General features: G+C 45.3%; 1 protein-coding gene across 1 annotated transcript in view; it reads left to right on the top strand.

The window, feature by feature from the left end:
• Positions 1-19,403, top strand: part of col12a1b (collagen, type XII, alpha 1b) — a 148,630-nt gene that overhangs the window by 43,653 nt on the left and 85,574 nt on the right. The window contains exons 18-24 of the mRNA XM_034700056.1: positions 1,364-1,513; positions 1,744-1,863; positions 2,026-2,190; positions 2,344-2,490; positions 4,875-5,017; positions 10,145-10,274; positions 13,037-13,182. Of these exons, the coding sequence (XP_034555947.1) occupies positions 1,364-1,513; positions 1,744-1,863; positions 2,026-2,190; positions 2,344-2,490; positions 4,875-5,017; positions 10,145-10,274; positions 13,037-13,182 (1,001 nt within the window). The remainder of the gene's footprint in view (positions 1-1,363; positions 1,514-1,743; positions 1,864-2,025; positions 2,191-2,343; positions 2,491-4,874; positions 5,018-10,144; positions 10,275-13,036; positions 13,183-19,403) is intronic.

Here is a 19,403-nt window from a genome sequence, read left to right as displayed (position 1 = left end):
AGAACCGAACCAGAACCGGACCAGAACCGAACCAAACAGAACCGAACCAGAACCGAACCAGAATCAAACATAACTGGACCAGAACCGGACCAGAACTGGACCAGAACCGGACCAGAACCGAACCAGAACCGAACCAGAACCGAACTGAAACAAACATAACCTCAACCAAACAGAACCAGAACCAGAACCAAACAGAACTGAACCAGAACTGAACCAGAACTGAACCAGAACCGTACCAGAACTGAACCAGAACTGAACCAGAACCCGAACCAGAACCCGAACCAAACAGAACCAAACAGAACCGAACCAGAACCGAACCAGAACCGAACTCAAACAAACAGAACCAGAACCAGAACAAAACCAGAACCAAACTCAAACAAACAGAAACAGAACCAGAACCAGAACCGAACCAGAACCAAACCAGAACCAAACTCAAGCAAACCGAACCAGAACCAAACTGGAGCAAACAATCAATAAGGTGATTCCAGAAACCAAACATCTGAACAGCTCCAGGTTATTGCAGGACAGCCGTGATCTCACCCCCAGAGTCACAAAGTCAAAGCCAGATATTTCTGTGTTGAGACTTCTCCTCAGATCCAGCAGTCGTCTGCAGAGTATTAGAAGCCTCTTCAAGCTGCCGCTGTTTATGACATCTGTTCTTATTAATGAACGTTGGAGGGACGGGAGCATGTTGTTTACCAGAGAGAGAAATCTGAACAGACTGCTGAGAGGGATCCAAATCAGCTCTTTTAAGCGTCAGTGTCTGCGGTCTGCTGCACAAGAACACAAAATTACACTGATTGTCTCCTAACATGTTTTCAATTGCACACACAGGGACCCAGATTTTAATCACACCCGGCATCTGCCCGGTTGTGTTCTCCTAGAAAAGAGGAAGGGCGGCTATTTTTCACTCCTACAGGTGCCCCCGGAGCAGGAATGTGCTGTAACTTTGTGGGACAGCAGGCCTCGTATATCACGGCGTCTCTGCCGCCTCAGAGAAGACCACAGGGCTGCTGGACATAAAACCCAAAACGACTCTCTGTGCTGGAAGACACAGAGAGAGAAAACAGAGCCTGAAGAGAGAGCAGTTAATCCAGAAATGACAGCTGTTACACAATGTGTTAGGAGTGTGAATTATTTGTGTTACGTAATGTAAAACAGTCTGCTGTGTAAACATCCACATGTGATTGTGAAGGTTTTTGATGTACTGTGCTCCTCTTCTCTTTCCTCATGATTCCACAACATTTCTAACTTTCAAACATTCATCTTTAACTCTTCATATCAAACTGAACACATATTTAAGATGTCTCTCTGTGTTTGGCTTCTCACCCTGCCTTTCCTCCTCGTCATTGTCTCTCTGCAGAAACTCAGTGTAGGACCTCAGCCAAGGCCGACATAGTGCTGCTGGTCGACGGCTCCTGGAGTATCGGCCGCATCAACTTCAAAACCATCCGCAACTTCATCGCTCGCATGGTCGGCGTGTTTGAGATCGGGCCTGACAGAGTGCAGATTGGTAATCTTTCACCATGGTTACTATTTACACCACAGCAGCCACAAATAAACCCCAAAAACTCTCTGTGCTAGAGATATGCTTCAGGAAGTATGTGAAAAAGTCTGATCGCTAGTTTTCAGCCTTTCTCAACACAGCAGGAAGTTTATTTTGTAAAAGATGGTCCAAGTTAGAGTAAAAAACAGGCAGACAGGTGTTGCTTTGTGTTTTCATTAAACTCTTGTTTCCTTCAGGTCTGGCTCAGTACAGTGGAGACCCAAAGACCGAGTGGCACCTGAACGCCCACCCGACCAGGGAGTCTCTGCTGGAAGGCATCGCTAATCTGCCGTACAAAGGAGGCAACACAATGACAGGTGACCGTGCAGCTCTTTAATGTATGCTGGCGTTTCTGTAGTTTGAACATCGTGAATATAAGTCAAGTTTGGTTTCTGCCTGTAGCCTCAGATTGGTCTGATCTTGGATGAGGTGTCACAACATACTGAAAGGAGTTTAAAGTCTGAACTCCTCTCCTACAGGTTTGGCCCTGAACTACATCCTGGAAAACAACTTCAAAGCCAGCGTGGGGATGCGAGAGGACTCACGCAAAATCGGTGTCCTGATCACTGACGGAAAGTCCCAGGACGAGATCATCATGAAGTCTCAGAGCCTGAGGGACAGCGGCATCGAGCTTTACGCCATCGGTGAGAACTGTTGCCTGCAAAGAGTTTTGAGTGTCTTGAATTTGCACATTTTGCATGAGAGGATTCTGCTGAAAGGGCCTTAGACATTATTAACTCAGCCTGATGGACAGAATGTGTCCATGGTTCTTTATTGATCGTACATTCTGCTCTCAGGTGTCAAGAACGCTGACGAGAACGAGTTGAGAGCTATTGCCACGGACCCCGATGACATCCACATGTACAACGTCAATGACTTCCAGTTCATGCTGGACGTGGTCGATGACCTCACCACCAACCTGTGTAACAGCGTCAAAGGACCAGGTAAGAGGAGAGGCTCATTCTGCATCCTCACACCTTTACCTGTCGAGTCACACTGATCAGAGCTTAGATCAAGGTTTCATGAGAGCACAAGAAGCAGTTCCACTTGAGATAGAGTCTCTAAAGAGTCTCTGGGTCACACCTGCCCTCCGCCAAAGAAGAGGGTCCAACCCCTCTCAAGAAGGTTGGTCCCCGAACCTGAAGCTGTGCGTTGTGATGAGCCCGACTATAGGTGCATTTGGACCAAGAGTCCCGGGGTCTTTTAGCCCCCAGAACTACTTCCCCCTGAACTAAAAGGTTCCTGGTCCCCCATTGTTGTCTGCGTTTGGACCGCGGGCTGAAGTCCCGGGTAGATTGTGTAAATCAGGCCAGTGACGTATGGAGGAAACAAAGTAAATGCACTACACCACCAGACCAGTAGAGGGCAGTAACACAAAGAGGAATGCCATTCATCACAGATGACACCATAGAAGCAGACGGACAGGCAGGTATCATTATGAGCAACACAACAGTTAGCCTGTTAGCATGAAGAGACTCAGCTGGTCTGTTTTAGATGGTGCTATATTTCATCACAGATGGATTCACTGAATCAACACGTGAGAGGAGATAAGCGCGAGTAGCAAAGACGTTTCAACACGGCTTTAAAATCCTTTTGAACTCGAAAAGCCGTGATCGCAGAGATCAGCCGGTGTTTTGGTTTAAACGGCGACCCTGTTAACTGGAGACTCTCAGCCGAATGCATCCCTCATAAACGTCTTTAGACCATCATTAAATATCTGATGAGGATATTTTGAAATCTTAATAAAAACTAAACTAGTTTGCATTCCCAGGAACTCCCTCTGTGTTTCAACAGCTGTGTAAACTCCACAAACACTGACACGTTCAGCTGAAGGTCTCCAGTTTACAGGGTCACTTTTAAAAGCGGAACACCGGGAGGAGAGACGCATTCACGGTGGGCTGAGAGACGACTACTGTTACAAGCTGCTAAATCAAGAGAATCACAGCTTCTTCTTTTGAAAAGTACACACACATACAAAAAAGATAGAACAAATAAAAACTAATGAAAGAAAGAGAAATCAAGTGAATCACAGATGGAAAAAACAATGACTGTGAATGGTTTTTGGAAAAATTTGACAAAAGAAAATTGAAAAAAATTAATTTTGACAAAAGAAAATCGAAAAAAAAAAAAAAATGACATTTTTATTTTGAAAAAAAAATATTTTGAATTTATTTTTTTTTGAAAAGTAAAAATTTTGAAGAAAAACAATAGAAATTTTTTTTTTTGAATTTTTTTTTGAAAAAAAAAAAAAAGATTTTTTTTTGGCAAAAACAAAATGAAAAAAAAAAAATGGCAAAAAAGTTGACCCGGAGAATCACAGCTTCTTCTTTTGAAAAGTACACACACATACAAAAAAGATAGAACAAATAAAAACTAATGAAAGAAAGAGAAATCAAGAGAATCACAGATGTGTGTGATGTTATTGTGGACGGAGGGCGGAATAAAAACACTGAGGTTAATCTACCAATCAGACACGTTCAGCATTGCAGGCCCCGCCCCCTGAAAGTCCCGGGACCTTTGAAAAGTACTACCCCCCTAGCAGGGACTTTTTAGGGGGGAGATTATCTACCCCTGAACTAAATTTAGACCCTGGGTCCACCGGTCCAAACGCCTTAAAAAGCAGCTTGGTAGAGGTGTCCAGACTGAAAACCTTCCCCCGGTGATTGTCTGCCATGAATAGATATATAACATATGAGACTAAATCCTTTCAATCTGAGGTTTCTCTTTGAATACCGCTGAGTCAGATTTACACCCGTCCTCGGAGTCACTGATGAAGTTTTACTTCTCTGGAATTTCTTCAAACTTTCCAAGAATTTCAGACTGACAGCCGTATATTTAAGAACGTGTCTGCAGGCTCTCGGTGGGTTTATAGGTGCTGGAGGGTGAGAAAGTTGCTCTGCTCATAACAAAACCATTACTCTAAGTGAAGACATCAGCGTAATGACACTTCCTCTGAACAGCTGCTTTTTGAACGATAAAGCTCGTGATGGTTGACGAGGAGACGCCACAAATGATGTAATCGTTGTAACCCTTCGCTGTAAAAAGAGCTCCATGAGTCACAAATGAATTCTTCTTTTAATAACAGGATGTAACACGATAAATCTGACGCTTATTTCGTCCTGACGTCCTGCGTTACGTCTGACTATGAAAGGATCGCTGATGGAAACTTTGACATTGGCTGTAAATCAGTTTGAAGAGGAAATCCAGAGATGATGAACGGCACACAGGAGGAAGACACCATGAGGGCAGATTTGTAGTGGCAGGGTTCACAGTGTGAAATACTCTACATGTCAGATCTCATTCCAGCTCCTGTGTTTTTCCTCTTCAGCGCTCGAACTGGAGGCACCCACCAACCTGGTGACCTCGGAGGTGACCCACCGCTCCTTCCGCGCCGCCTGGACGGCGCCCGGTGGACCAGTCGACAAGTACCGAGTCACCTACACGCCTGTGGCTGGAGGAATCACACAGGAGGTAAGATCAGACTCTGTTTCTCTTTCTAGTTCCAGTTCAGTGATGCTGCAGGAGCCTCATTGGTCGACAGAGCTGTCAATCATCCTCCCTTTTTATTGCATCACTGACTAATTAAACCAGGAGCGTGGTGCGGGGCTCCTTAAAGGGATATTTCAGTGTTTTTGAAGTGGGGTCGTTTGAGTTACAGTACACTAGTGCTCCTGTTAGCCACAATGAGTGCCGGTGAGCTCTTCCCCTTTAATGAGAACATTCCCAGAGGACCGGCAGGTAAGTTTGTTACAATTCTCTGCAGACGTGGTCGCCTATTTCACGTCATTTCACTAAAGTTAAGAAAATATGTTCCAGGCACTCATCACGGTGCAAATGCATGCACCAGTAGAAACAATTGAAGCTCTTCAGTTTGCCTTCAGTCTTTGTTTTGGGACTATTTTCAGACGCACCTCTCAGACCGGTGTTCCTCCGCTGCATGAGCACGGATACACGCCGATCAGCTGTTTGGATCAACAAGCACGTAGCAGGATCAAGTAGCGGTCTCGGTCTTTAGAGTGAATTAAACTCACTTCTCTGCACATTTAAAAGATGGGACGTTCCTGTCTTTATCCCGGCTGTTCAAACAAGCAGACCTCCTGTAAGGCAGGGAACTCTGCATGATGAAGGATGCAGACCCAACGTACCAACGAAGAAGAAGAGAGGGGAGGAAGTTCTGTGCTAACCAGTGAGCAGGAGAGATCCCAAGTTACCTGGTGGTGAATCAGAGTCTACCCAGAGAGCTTCTGCTGTCAGGAGAGGGACTTAGTGACAACTTCAGGACCTTTCTGAATCAGAGGAGACCAGCAGCGGCTCACATACGGCTCCAGTCTGCATCACTCATCATCCAGAGTTCCCTGCCTTACAGGAGGTCTGCTTCTTTGAACAGGAGTTCTTCCTCTGTAGACTCTGGTTCATAGAGGGATCCTCTTGTGTCCACAGTAAACGGCATGTCATCGTCGCTGTCAGGATCACTTGTTTCTGCAGTTTGTGGTTTTTGATCCTGAAAGTGCAGACAGATCCAAACAGCTGATCGGCGTGTATCCGTGCTCATGCAGCGGAAGAACACCGGTCTGAGAGGTGCGTCTGAAAATAGTCCCAAAACAAGGACTGACGGCAAACTGAAGAGCTCCATGTTTTTTCTACTGGTGCATGCATTTGCACCGTGATGAGTGCCTGGAACATAGTTTCTCAACTTTAGTGAAATCACATGAAATAGGCGACCCCGTCTGCAGAGTATTGTAGCCTAGCTTACCTGCCGGCCTCAGGCAGCACAGGAGCAATAGTGTACTGTAACTCATACGACCCCACTTCAAAAACACTGAAATATCCCTTTAAGATGAAAGCGCAGAGATACAGGGAAGAGAGAAGGAGTGCTTCTGGTTTAGGTGATCAGCTTGACTCTGCTGGTCCAGGTAAAAACCACAGAAACCTCAGGTAATTGATCTAATTCTGAGAACTCCATTAGAGAACCCTTCTTCCCTCTCCAAACCTTCATGTTTACCATCTGTGAGCGTTGGAAAACATCCTGACTCTCCTGCAGCATCTTGTTTTCTTCTGGTTGGCCCCCATGAGACTTGGCTTCCTCCCCGACAGGAAACTGTTGTTTGTTTCACTCTGTGAATCAGAGTCATCAGGTGAGCTTTATGACTCTGTTGGTGCAGATAATGGCAGGCTGTCACTCAATCAAAGGCAGGATAACAGACGTCCCACCTGCGGTTTAATCCTCTGTTAAATGTGATCCCACGTGACGGACTTCACAGGTAAAAAGCCGACTCTTGGAGTGTTTCCAAACGCTCGGGTCTGGCTTTCATTCTGAGCTGGTCCCTCGGGGATTGAAATCTGGATCCCAGTCGCTTTGGTAAACCTGCATTTAGTTTACACTTAACCTCCCGTCAGCCCCAGTATCTTTAAAAACAGAGCAGCGGGTCTTTTCCATCCTTTGTGCTTTTATTGGCCCCCGTCAGACGGAGTGATTAGAATCGGCCTGGTCTCAAATCAAGCAGAGTTTCCGCTGGATCCACTTAGTTTAACGTTATAGACCTCACACTGGGTCGTCTCCCCATATGGCCCTGAGCTCCTCTTTCACGTGTTTACATTGGATCTACAAACACAAGCTTATATTTACATGCTGGGTACGAGGCGCAGACCTTATCCACAGTGATTCACAGCCTGGGCAGTGAGAGAGTGAATCCTGGATCACATGGAGCTCACGTTAGAAACACACGTCACCTTGAACCTGGGGTTTTATCTGTAAGGGAGGGAGTCAATAAACAGACTCTAAGAGGTTGAAGGAGTAAATCTACAACCCCCTTAATGGACAGCTTGGGTGGTTTTACACATCAGAGGTGGGACAGAGGCGCAGCTTTAGGAGTCAGAAGCAGGTCCTAAGGTTTGTCTTTACATCCCAGAGACACCTTATGGTCATAGAGTGAGTTTACATGGACTTAAGTATCCAGCTTTTGTGTTAGTGAATTATATCCTGGTCTTCTCCTGTTGCAGGAAGTGAGATAGATGTGTCCTGTTGTGTCCTGTTGTGTCCTGTTGTGTCCTGTTGTGTCCTGGTGTGTCCTGTTGTGTCCTGTTGTGTATAGTTGTGTCCTGTTGTGTCCTGTTGTGTCCTGTTGTGTCCTGTTGTGTCCTGTTGTGTCCTGTTGTGTCCTGTTGTTTCCTGTTGTGTCCTGGTGTGTCCTGTTGTGTCCTGGTGTGTCCTGGTGTGTCCTGGTGTGTCCTGTTGTGTCCTGTTGTGTCCTGTTGTGTCCTGGTGTGTCCTGTTGTGTCCTGTTGTGTCCTGTTGTGTCCTGGTGTGTCCTGGTGTGTCCTGTTGTGTCCTGTTGTTTCCTGGTGTGTCCTGTTGTGTCCTGTTGTGTCCTGTTGTGTCCTGTTGTGTCCTGTTGTGTCTTGTTGTGTCCTGTTGTGTCCTGGTGTGTCCTGTTGTGTCCTGTTGTGTCCTGTTGTGTCCTGTTGTGTCCTGTTGACTCCTGTCTGGTGAAGAGGACTCAGCCTGTTTTGGGAATATGTTAAAGAACCCTGAGCTCTTCTTCTTCTGTTGTTATTGATTCTGCTTTTGTGTCTGGCTTCTTTTGAAACTGGAGTTTGGTTCAGCAGACAGAAGTGATCAGACATGAATCAGAACATTGTTTGGTGAAAGTGTTTCCAAATCAAATTAAACACGACTCTTTTTTTGAGAGCAGAAACTTCTTGAAGTCGTTTTTTTAATCTTGAGCTCATTCCTGCAGCTTTTCTAAAAACGACCCTCGGCCTCAGAACATACTTTGAGCTTTGCATTGGAAGCCGGCTGAGCGTAATGGATAACAGACGTCAGTGATTTGATGGAAGGTGCGTTTGTGTGCAGATAACGAGCTGGAGGAGCCGCAGCCTCTCGGTGTTTGTTTGTCATTTCCCCTCTGGGTTTAATTTTCCAGCAGAGCAGCGCAGGAATGTGACACTGTTAGGCCGCCAGTTGGACATCCTTCACCAGGACTTTCCCACCAGCACATGAACGCAGCACGTCAGTTTGAGCTCAGCAGACTTTAATCATCCGAAGGTGAAAAAACCAGAGCCTGGACCGTCACCAATCACTGATTGATAAATGCTGATGAGCTGATCGCCAAGAAAGATCAGAGCTGCAGTTTCCATCCAAAAGCTTTAACTTTATCAGGACTCACAGAATCTGTATCTGACAGACCGCTCCTCTGATTCATCCGTTCATACGACAGGAACGCTCTGCTGTTCAATGAGTCAGATTAACGTCTGAGGAGGAGGAGACGTCTGATCTGGGACTGACGAGCTGCTGCTGCACAAAACTTAACGCTTTTTAAAATGTTAAATCTCATCAATCATCATTAAAGCTTTTATTTTTATACAGTCTGTCTGTTCAGGAGATGTTTGAGATGTAAGTCACTGAGTCTGTGCTTCAATTTCAAAATAAGGACCAACTAAATTCAGCTGCAGCTTTTTCTTTCCTCCTATAGAATCCAACTTTTTATTCTGAGTGACTTCCCAAATAATGGAGGACCTGCCTCCTGGCTTTTTTGTTTTGACTCTAAAAAACATTAAAACTCAACAAGATATAAGATTAAAAAGTCTGTTTTTTAAGACGATAGTTTGACATTTTGAAATAAACGTTGGCCGATATCTGTGGACACGTATTTTTATCATCTTGAGTTCTGCAGCCAATGAACTTCCTTTAAACCTCTTTATTTTACATCCTGGCAGAGTGTGGAAGTCCTTAGATCCCTTAAACTCAAGAAGTTTAATTCACAAGAGTTTAGTTTTCACCAGATTAAATTAGACTGACGAGCTGCTGCACAAAACTTTGGTTTAAAATGTTAAATCTCATCGACCATCATGAAAGCTTTTATTTTTATACAGTCTGTCTGTTCAGGAGGATTTTTGAGCTTCTATTTCAGAATAAGGAGTTTTAACTTTCTATTCTGAGAGTGACGTTCAGCAGAGTTCACTATTAAGCCGAGGAAAAGTAAAGAGGGATATCAATTTGAGAAAGGATCGACATGCATTTATTTATTTATTATTTTAAAAGTGCATATTAATGAACACCTCTGTAAATATGCCAGAGTTAGCCAAAAGGCTAGTTTACATCTGTAGTCCCTGGCCAGATGTTAAAAAGGCTCCCTAAAGAGATCAAGATTAAACAAAAATAAAATAGAGTCAAATAAGATCAGAATAAGAAGGTAGAGGAGAAACACATTATTTGTTTTGTTTTGACTCTAAAAAACATTAAAACTCAACAAGATATAAGATCAAGAAGTTCCACTGAGTCTAAAGGGGACACGATGGACTCCTCTGCCAGAGGAGGTCAGACCTGCTGAGTCAGTGATTTCTTAAGACTTTCCTTTAGAACCGTCTTTCCTGATTTTACCTCAACTTTATTTTATTTTTAATATTTTTTTTAATGTATTCTATTTTCTTATTTATAATATTTTTAATTTCTATTTTGTACTTGATTCAACTGTTTAAAAAATATGTTTAAAAATGATTTTATTCCCTAATAGTTTTTTTTTTTTTAAACTTTATAACCTGTTTTTTAAAAAGTGTAAAATCTCTAAGGTAACGATCGCCTGTCCTCTGTCTCTCCAGCTGCTGGTGGACGGCTCAGTGTTGACCACAGTCCTGGAGGGTCTGACCCCCCTGACCGAGTACGTGGTCAATGTTTACGCCATGGTTGGTGAGATGAGCACCGAGCCTCTGAAAGGCACCGAGACCACCTGTAAGTCTGATTCCTTTACACCTCTCTACCCTTCTTCTTCTTCTTCTTCTTCTTCTTCTTCTTCTTCTTCTTCTTCTTCTTCTTCTTCCACTTCCTCTTCGTCTTCCACTTCCTCTTCTTCTTCTTTTTTCTTCTTCTTCTTCTTCCACTTCCTCTTCTTCTTCTTCTTCCACTTCCTCTTCTTCTTCTTCTTCCACTTCCTCTTCTTCTTCTTCTTCTTCCACTTCCCCTCCTTCTTCTTCTTCCACTTCCTCTTCTTCTTCTTCTTCCACTTCCTCTTCTTCTTCTTCTTCTTCTTCTTCTTCCACTTCCTCTTCTTCTTCTTCTTCCACTTCCTCTTCTTCTTCTTCTTCCACTTCCTCTTCTTCTTCTTCTTCCACTTCTTCTTCTTCTTCTTCTTCTTTTTTCTTCTTCTTCTTCTTCCACTTCCTCTTCTTCTTCCACTTCCTCTTCTTCTTCCACTTCCTCTTCTTCTTCTTCTTCCACTTCCTCTTCTTCTTCTTCTTCCACTTCCTCTTCTTCTTCTTCTTCCACTTCCTCTTCTTCTTCTTCTTCTTCTTCTTCTTCCACTTCCTCTTCTTCTTCTTCCACTTCCTCTTCTTCTTCTTCTTCTTCCACTTCTTCTTCTTCTTCTTCCACTTCCTCTTCTTCTTCTTCTTCCACTTCCTCTTCTTCTTCTTCTTCCATTTCTTCCTCTTCTTCTTCTTCTTCTTCTTCTTCTTCTTCCACTTCCTCTTCTTCTTCTTCTTCCACTTCTTCTTCTTCTTCTTCCACTTCTTCCTCTTCTTCTTCTTCTTCTTCTTCTTCTTCTTCTTCTGTATAAACCCAACGAGAGAAGAGTCCCGGGACTTGAGATTCACATTTCACCCTCCTCCATACTCTCACATCAGCTGGATCTGATGTGAGAGTATGGAGGAGGGTGAAATGTGAATCTCTCTTTGAGCCATAAAGACAAAAGTTAAGACTCTTTTAAATCAGAGCGGTCTCTGAAATCTGTCTCTCATAAACAGAGGAAACTTCACGATGTGCTAAGTGCTTTTATTTCTTATTCCTCCTTTAATGTTTGTCTCTTTTCTTTATTGATGTTTCCTGCTGCTGATTTGTTGTCGTACGCTCGGATCATCAACAGCCTGGAGATCACTCAGGCTTTCTGCAGACTAACACTCAGATTCTAACTCCTTCTGAAGACACTCTGCAGTCTGACAGGATGAGGATGAAGGATTCAGGCTGTGGGAGAGGTTGGAGTGTCCTCTGTTGATCTCTTATAGAGCTGAAACAGAGATCACTAGGGACGGGGATTCAAAGCAACAACACTATTCAACCTCACTCCATGGGTCAACTCCTTAGAACGGTGGAGGGGTTTGAGTGCCCCAATGACCCTAGGGGGTAATTCCCCCTGGTAGGGTCTCCCATGGCAAACAGGGACAGACAAAGTGCGTTGTGAAAACCACAATGAAAGAGTTCCCCAGAGAGTCACCGTAGCCCCACCCTGGAGCCAGACCTGGGGTTGGCCCAGTCTGAATGGGTGACTTTGGGTTCATCCTCCTGTGGGCTCACCACCTGCAGGTGGTCCGATCCCCGGTTATGGAAACTGGGATCTGGGACATGGAACATCACCTCTCTGGTGGAGAATAATAATAACTGATATTTATATAGCACCTTTCAAGAAACTCAAGGTGGCTTCACAGGGTCAGGTAGGGGGTCTGGGGGGTAGGTGGGGATATCTAACGGGCACAGGACTTGAGGAAAAGGTGCGTTTTGATTGCTTTCTTAAAACCGTCCAGGGTCAGGGCGCTGCGAATGTCAGGAGGGAGAGAGTTCTACAGAGTAGGGTCTGCCACACTGAAGACTGTCTCCAAAGATCTGCAGCTTAGGGGGGAGGAGAGGAGACCCAGGTCCAAAGACCTTAGGTTCTGAGATGGAGTGTGTTAGTGGAGGAGGTCAGCCAGGTATTGGGGGGGGGGCGAGGGCGTGCAGGGAAGGAACCTGAGATGGTGCGGGAGGTTGAGAGAAACCGGCTAGATATAATCGGTCTCACCTCAAAGCAGACCTTCTGGAGAGGGGTTGGTTGGACTCTCTTCTCTGCTGGAGTTGCCCTGGGTGAGAGGCGGAGGGCAGGTGTGGGCTTACACGGGACTTCCACCAGATCCGGTCCGTCTTGTGTATCTGATCCGGAGGGCTCAGATGCAGCTGGAACGCAACGGAGCGGATCCAGTGGAAGTTAACACATTGACTAGAATAGAAACCTATCAGATCTGGTGCTGTGACGGATCAGAGACAGACTGGACATAGATCTGGTGGAGTTTGGCTGTTAGCTGTAGCTCCCATGCTCTCTGCCTATGTGTTGGAGTTCCCAGTGTGTTGGATGAAAGGGTTGAGTCCCTGCACCGTCAGGTGGGGGGACGGGTCCTGACTGTTGCTGTGCTTATGCACCAAACAGCAGCTCAGCGTACCCACCCTTAAACAGGGATTCTAATGTTTTTAAAATGTTGTTTAAACCCTTAAAAACTCTCTCCATTCAAACCCACCGCAGACTGAATATCATGTAAAAACCAGAACCCCTCAGCGGACATGTGACACCAGACGTTCTGCAAGTCAGACGCGCTCAGCTTTACGACGTCTGAGACTTTGTAAAATACGACTTCAACATGACCCGTCTGTTTGAGTCATTATCCTTTCCTCTGCTCTGAAACTAAGAAAACATCCTTCATGACTCACTCAGATATTTGAGTGACATCTGATATTCTGATTTGTCCTCTCAGTGCCGCTGCCATCCCCGAGGAACCTGAACGTCTACGATGAGAGCTCCACCACCATGAGGGTGAGATGGGAGGAGGTCGGCGGAGCCACGGGTTACATGCTTCTTTACAAATCCATCAACGCCTCCGAGCCCCAGCAGGAGAGGGAGGTAAAGTAACCTTCATTCACTCATCGCTATAAGATGGTAAAATGGATGAATGGAAACTTTAAGGAGTCCTCTCAGGAGATAAACACTTCAGGGTCCCCAGAGATTATATTCAGAAGGATTCAAACCCTTCTGAGCAACACACTCACACTCACACTCACACACATCTTAATTTTGCACTCAGTGTTTCCACATTAATTTTATAAGAACGGGCTTCTGCTGGAGCCGCTCACTGCTTCCAGATGTCCATACGATAATAATCACTCTGCAGAAAAGGAAGTGGACGTAAACCCGTGCAGCTCAGGCCAGGTCTGCAGAAAGCCGAGCCCTCAGAAGCGCCGGGTAATGGGAAAGATTAGCTCATGGTGTGAAGTCATCAGAATGATATAAAGTGAACAGATGCTGTTCTCCTCTGTGGTGTTAATCCACACGTGCGACTACACGGCAGAGGAACACGGCTAATTGAACGTGAGCTGGTTTTTCCTGGAAACGTTAGCGGGAGGGAGGGAGGGAGGGAGGGAGGGAGGGAGGGAGGGAGGGAGGGAGGACGTCTGATTGAAGCCGAGCCGGGGATCATCCAGCAGATTTGACTGAATGCTGATTCATGTGAAAACGTAGTTCACGTGTGGCACAGCGTGGACCATCACAGAGACGAGATCCGGACATGTACGCTAAGCTTGGGAACATGATTGGCAACCCAAAGACCAGAATGTGCAGCCGTAACAGATTTAAAGACCTGACTCTGTCTGATCTCATCTTAATCCACCATGAGCAGAGCACTTTGCAGCATTTAGCAAGTTACAGTGGCAAGGACAAACTTCCTTTAACAGGCAGAAACCTCCAGCAGGACCAGACTCATGTTAGACACACTTCCTTTAACAGGCAGAAACCTCCAGCAGGACCAGACTCATGTTAGACACACATCTGCTGAGACAGATCTGCAAGTTAATGCAGTTTTGTTTCACTGGACCAGAAAAGAAAGAACCAATCACTTTGGTAGAGTCCTGCTTCTCCTGATACACCACCTCACACTCTTTCTCTTCTTCCCTCTATTTCTCTTCTTCCCTTTCCCCCTCCCTCCCTCTCTTCCTCCTTCTCTGCAGGTACGCGTTGGAGGCGACGTCACATCCGTCCAGCTGGAGAAGCTGATACCGTCCACCGCCTACGGCATCAGACTGTTCGCCCTGTCTGGAGAAGCTGCCAGCGTCCCCCTGGAAGGGACCGGAGTCACCTGTACTTAACCTTTAATTCATACTCGTTCACATTTCTGCATATTAGTCTCATGAAATGTGTGAAAACTGCATTTATGTATCATTAAACCGTTCCTGTTTGTGTCTGGAGTGTGTTAAATGTGTTGTTAAAGTAGGTCTGTTTTAGGAGGGTGTGTGTCGAGTCCAAACAGGATCAGTATTAAAGCATTGCAAACATGTACTCTGTGCAGTGTTGTGTATGCAGGACACTTTACATCCTTTCAAATACGTCTCTTGTATTTGAAAGGTGAGGACTTTACCTGAATGTTTCATATCAGCAGATATTTGATAAGAGCTGTAAAACATCTCTTTCATTGAGTTTGGATTCTAAACTCGAACACACTTAAAAACAGATCTGCTGCACCTCCGTCAGAACCGTGTAAAGTCCTCTCAAAGATCTCTCTCCTGTCCTCCCTCAGTGCCCACGGCTCCTGCTGGAGTCCTGAGGATCTCCGACGTGACTCACAGCGCCATGAAGCTCAACTGGGACGCTGCACCCGGAGCCGTCCTCAAATACATCATCAACTATAAACCAGATGAAGGAGAACTGAAGGAGGTAAAGACGGCTTCTGAACCCGATACGGGATTACTGAATGATTTAAAGAGCTCGGCCCACTCTCTGGCTCTCTGAATCCCTTTGTCTTCAGAATGATCCGACAGGTGTTAAAGTTTAAAACAAGCTGCAGATTAAAGCTCCAGTGAGTAGTTTTTAACCTGTTATAAAACAGACTGAAGGTGATGCTTCTTAAAGGTGTCATATCATGCAAAATGGACTTTTTAATGGTTCTCTCCCTGAAATCTGTGTCCCTGTCTACAAACCCCCCGAGAATGAAAAGACTCCATTCTGCCCCTGTTCTGATTTCTCCACCTTTCTGTAAATGTGTGCTGAAACCAGCCGTTTCAGTTTTCAGTGTTTTCATACGTCACAACGCCATCCGGTCTGTAACAGGAAGTCAGAGCTCGGAGCTTGTTCAGCCCATAGACTGTATAAAATACAACTCAACCCCTCCTCCGTTTTTCATTCCCTGCACACATGTGTGCTAACAAGGAGCTTAGGAGGGAGGCATGCTAGTTGTAGGCTGTCTTAATAAACACAAAGGTCGCTTTGACTCCCCACGTCTGCAGATTTGAAGATCTAGTGGATGATTTTTATTTATCATGGAAAAGTGCTAGCGCTAGTTAGCATAGCCACATAGCTACATGTTGGTAGCTGTGTACCAAGACACACATCGACATGCTGACAAATAAAACAACAAGAAACACTAAATCTGTGACCAATGGTTCAGAAAGGTCCTGCTGCAGGCGCCTCTCCGTCAGGATCAGATTCTGGATCAGATTCAGAGGGTTGAAGTAACGCGGGTCTGTGAGCAGCCGTGTATATTCAGCCAACATGTAAACATTAGATCAACGTGCTGGACAGCCGAGGCCACGCCCACTTCCTGAGGGGGCGTGGTCAGAGAGCTCATCCTCATTTAAAGGCACAGACACAGAAAACAGCCTGTTCTGAGCAGGGCTGAAAAAGAGGGGTTTACAGGCAGACCAGAATCTGATTTCAAAGTGTTTTTATGAGCAATAAACTTTAAAGACATGTTTTGGGGACCTCTTAGACCAATATATGTTGATGAAGAAGAGCAGAATATGTCACCTTTAAACAAGCTGCAGATTAAAGCTCCAGTGAGTAGTTTTTAACCTGTTATAAAACAGACTGAAGGTGATGCTTCTTAATAACCTGAAGAAGCAGACCATCAGCAGTGAGACGGATGATCTCTGTTGTAAAGAAGATGGATGGATGTGTGGAGTTGGAGTGAATAATGAGTTGTTTCTTTAAACAAAAACAAAACTATGAGTCGGTTTTATCTCTCTGGATAAACTGTGAAGAGTCTCTGAGAGCTGAGTGGACACTTCGGTTTTATTTGTCTGCATATCTCCAGCGTTAATCAGCAGTAAGAAATATCAGCGTCGTCTGAGTTGTCACAATAAACGATAAAAGCTTAAAGCGATGTCCGGCTGTGACCTCCTCTCTTGGCTCAGCTCTTTTCCCTCTGAGTTGCTAACCCGCTCTGAAAGTGCTGGAGTTGTTTGTAAGGTCATTCAGGAGTTGCATTCAGCAATAAAACTCACTGAGAGCTCCTTAAGAGCAGAGCTTTACTCAGCAGCGATATCTCGTTCTGGGAAAGAGAGTTACAGAGAGTTACAGCTCCTTCTACGTCAGCCGATCTTTACGAGAGAAGCTGGCAGAGGAGCCAGACTCAGGCCTTCAGCCCGGCACCGCTCCGTCCTCATAATTTCTCACTTGGATGTCGGAGCAGGACAAACAGTCCAGGATAAATCTGCAGCCAAAGGCTCGGTTGACAGACACCTGTGTGCGGCTTCCAGAAAGCTCTGATGGATGACGAGCAGCAGATCAGCTCCTCTTAAGGATTACAGCTGACGGCTTCATGTCTCTGTAGAAGAATGTTAGATTAAAGCTGCTGCTAACTCCACTTCACTCCACTGAGATGGAAAACCTGACGGAGGAGACAAGTCTCAGAGACTTCTTCTCTAAAACTCTAAGGTTTTATTGATCTCTACTCATCTATCAGTATTATCAATCAATCTTTATTTATAAAGCACCAAATCACAACAGAGAAAGGTCTGGACCGTACTCTATGTTCTATTATTAACAAAGACCCAACATCAAGACCGGATCAGATCCAGTCCCATCTTCCAGACAGGACTCTGTCTGATCTCATCTTAATCCACCATGAGCAGAGCACTTTGCAGCATTTAGCAAGTTACAGTGGCAAGGACAAACTTCCTTTAACAGGCAGAAACCTCCAGCAGGACCAGACTCATGTTAGACACACATCTGCTGAGACCGTGTTGGAGAGAGGGATAGAGGGAGATGAAGAGAGAGAGAGATGATAGTGGGGAGACGGATAGTAGTAGTTGTAGCAGCTGGAGTCTGGACCACGTCCACAGCAGCAGAGATCCAGAGGAACCTACGAGACAAGGGAGCTCAGGGACTCCAGAAAGGTCTATGGTTAGTAACTTTAATGGGACAGGAAGAGTTAAAGTGAGAGACAGGCAGAGAGAGGAGAGAGAGGGAAAGACAGGATCCCAGTGTGTCAGTCTAAGCCTATAGCAGCATAACTAAGACCTGGTCCAAGCCTCACGGTCACTCACTGATAAAAGAATCTGTCTCTTGCAGGCGGAGGTGGATGGAGGTATCACCACTCTGGATCTGACCAGCCTGATCTCCCAGACTGAATACGACGTGGCCGTCACTCCGATCTACGACGAGGGACCCGCAACCGTGATGCTCGGGAGCGCCATCACAGGTCTGAACACGCTCCTCTCCTTAAACCTTCTTAAAGTGAACCCAGTCTTTTTAATCTAAGCTCAGTTCAGGCTTCCACCTTCCTCCGCCTTCACCTCCTCTCATCCACCTTCTCCTCCTCTTGTGTGTGAACAGACGTCGTCCCCGCCCCCAAAAACCTGCAGTTCTCTGAGGTGACGCAGAACTCGTTCAGAGCCACGTGGGAGCACGGGGCCCCTGATGTGGCCCTCTACCGCATCGGCTGGACCAAGAAGGGAGACTCCAACGTCCAGTTGTAAGTAGATCCTGATGGAAGTTATTTTCTCATGCAGTGAGGGAGGACAGAAGAGCAGAGTCCTTTCTTATCAATCAGAGGAAACAAGTCAGTTAGAAAATAACATCTGACCATGTCTGAGTCGGTTTACTTTCATTTAAAGAACCTTCCAACTCCGGGTGTAACGATTCTTTTTAACAACCATTCCATTCGTATCACGATTCGTGGTTGCCGATAGGACTAAAGGACGATATTGGTTCATTTAGAACGATACGATTCAGTAACTTTTCAGCCAAAAATTCAACCAGTGAGACTGTGAAATAAGTCCCTTGATACTGGACAGTCCTAGATTCCTGTTGTTTCCTGTAAGGGAATGAAAAACACATCCATATAAAGTCTGCCGTGTTTAAATCCAATGTGTTATTTCCTAGTATGGATACGTCTTTTAAAACGATGTTAGATCGATATATGTCATCAGGAAGGACAACTAGCCGAGCACAGATGGATGTAGTCGGATCAGAGGAATATAAATGGATGTAATGGATGAATCGTCACACCCCTACTTCCAACACCTCGTCCATAAATCCCATAAAGCAGGATTTGGACGCCATGTTGTTGTTTTTCGTGCTGATATATTCTCACAGATAAAAATCAAAGTGAAATAATCCTTTAAATGAACATGGAAGGTAGGACACGTCCACACAGTCAAAGCACAAAGGAAAGTCCTCTTAAAACATCTATTTGTTGGCTTGGACTGAAACATCTGGCGTCCTGGCCCCGCTCCAGATCGTAGCCGGATCCGTTTTGTCCAACTTACATTCCTTATTTGTTATCAAAATGTGCATCTTCAGCAGCTGGATAAACAATCCTGTCTCTTGAAATATGCAAATGAGCTGAACTTGGACAGCAGCGTCTGTCTGCATGTGACACCGAACTATCTGGTCGGAGTTTCCTCTCCCAACCAGCGGTTGAAGGTTTTTCGCCGCAGCCTCGCAGCATTTCATAACTCTCATTAAAACTGAGCAAATGCAGCGGAGCAGCTCTGAGTGCAGAGTTTAATCCACTCCTGCCTGCTGATCTTAAGACTAGTTTCAGACTAGCTGCTCACCCTCCTTTTAGCATCAGAGCCGGCTCTCTAAGGAGGTCCATGAAGTCACGATCTCAAAAACTGGAGGATGGTTTTGTGTAACCGTGCTGTGATGCTGCAACAGTGATCTAAGGTTGTTCTTATTACTGAATTAAAAAGAAACTCGTATGAATAATCTGCTGCGGTTTCACAGATCCCTTAAACTGACATGCCTCACAAACAGCGCTCGTGTTTTTGCCAGGCCCTTAAGTAAAAACATCCGTTTAAGCTGAACGCTCTCTTTGTTTCCTTCTCCTTATATTTTGGCTCTCCTGT

The sequence above is a fragment of the Notolabrus celidotus genome, chromosome 13, assembly GCF_009762535.1.
Source record: "Notolabrus celidotus isolate fNotCel1 chromosome 13, fNotCel1.pri, whole genome shotgun sequence".
NCBI lineage: Eukaryota > Metazoa > Chordata > Actinopteri > Labriformes > Labridae > Notolabrus > Notolabrus celidotus.
This window is presented reverse-complemented; position numbering and strand designations above follow the sequence as displayed.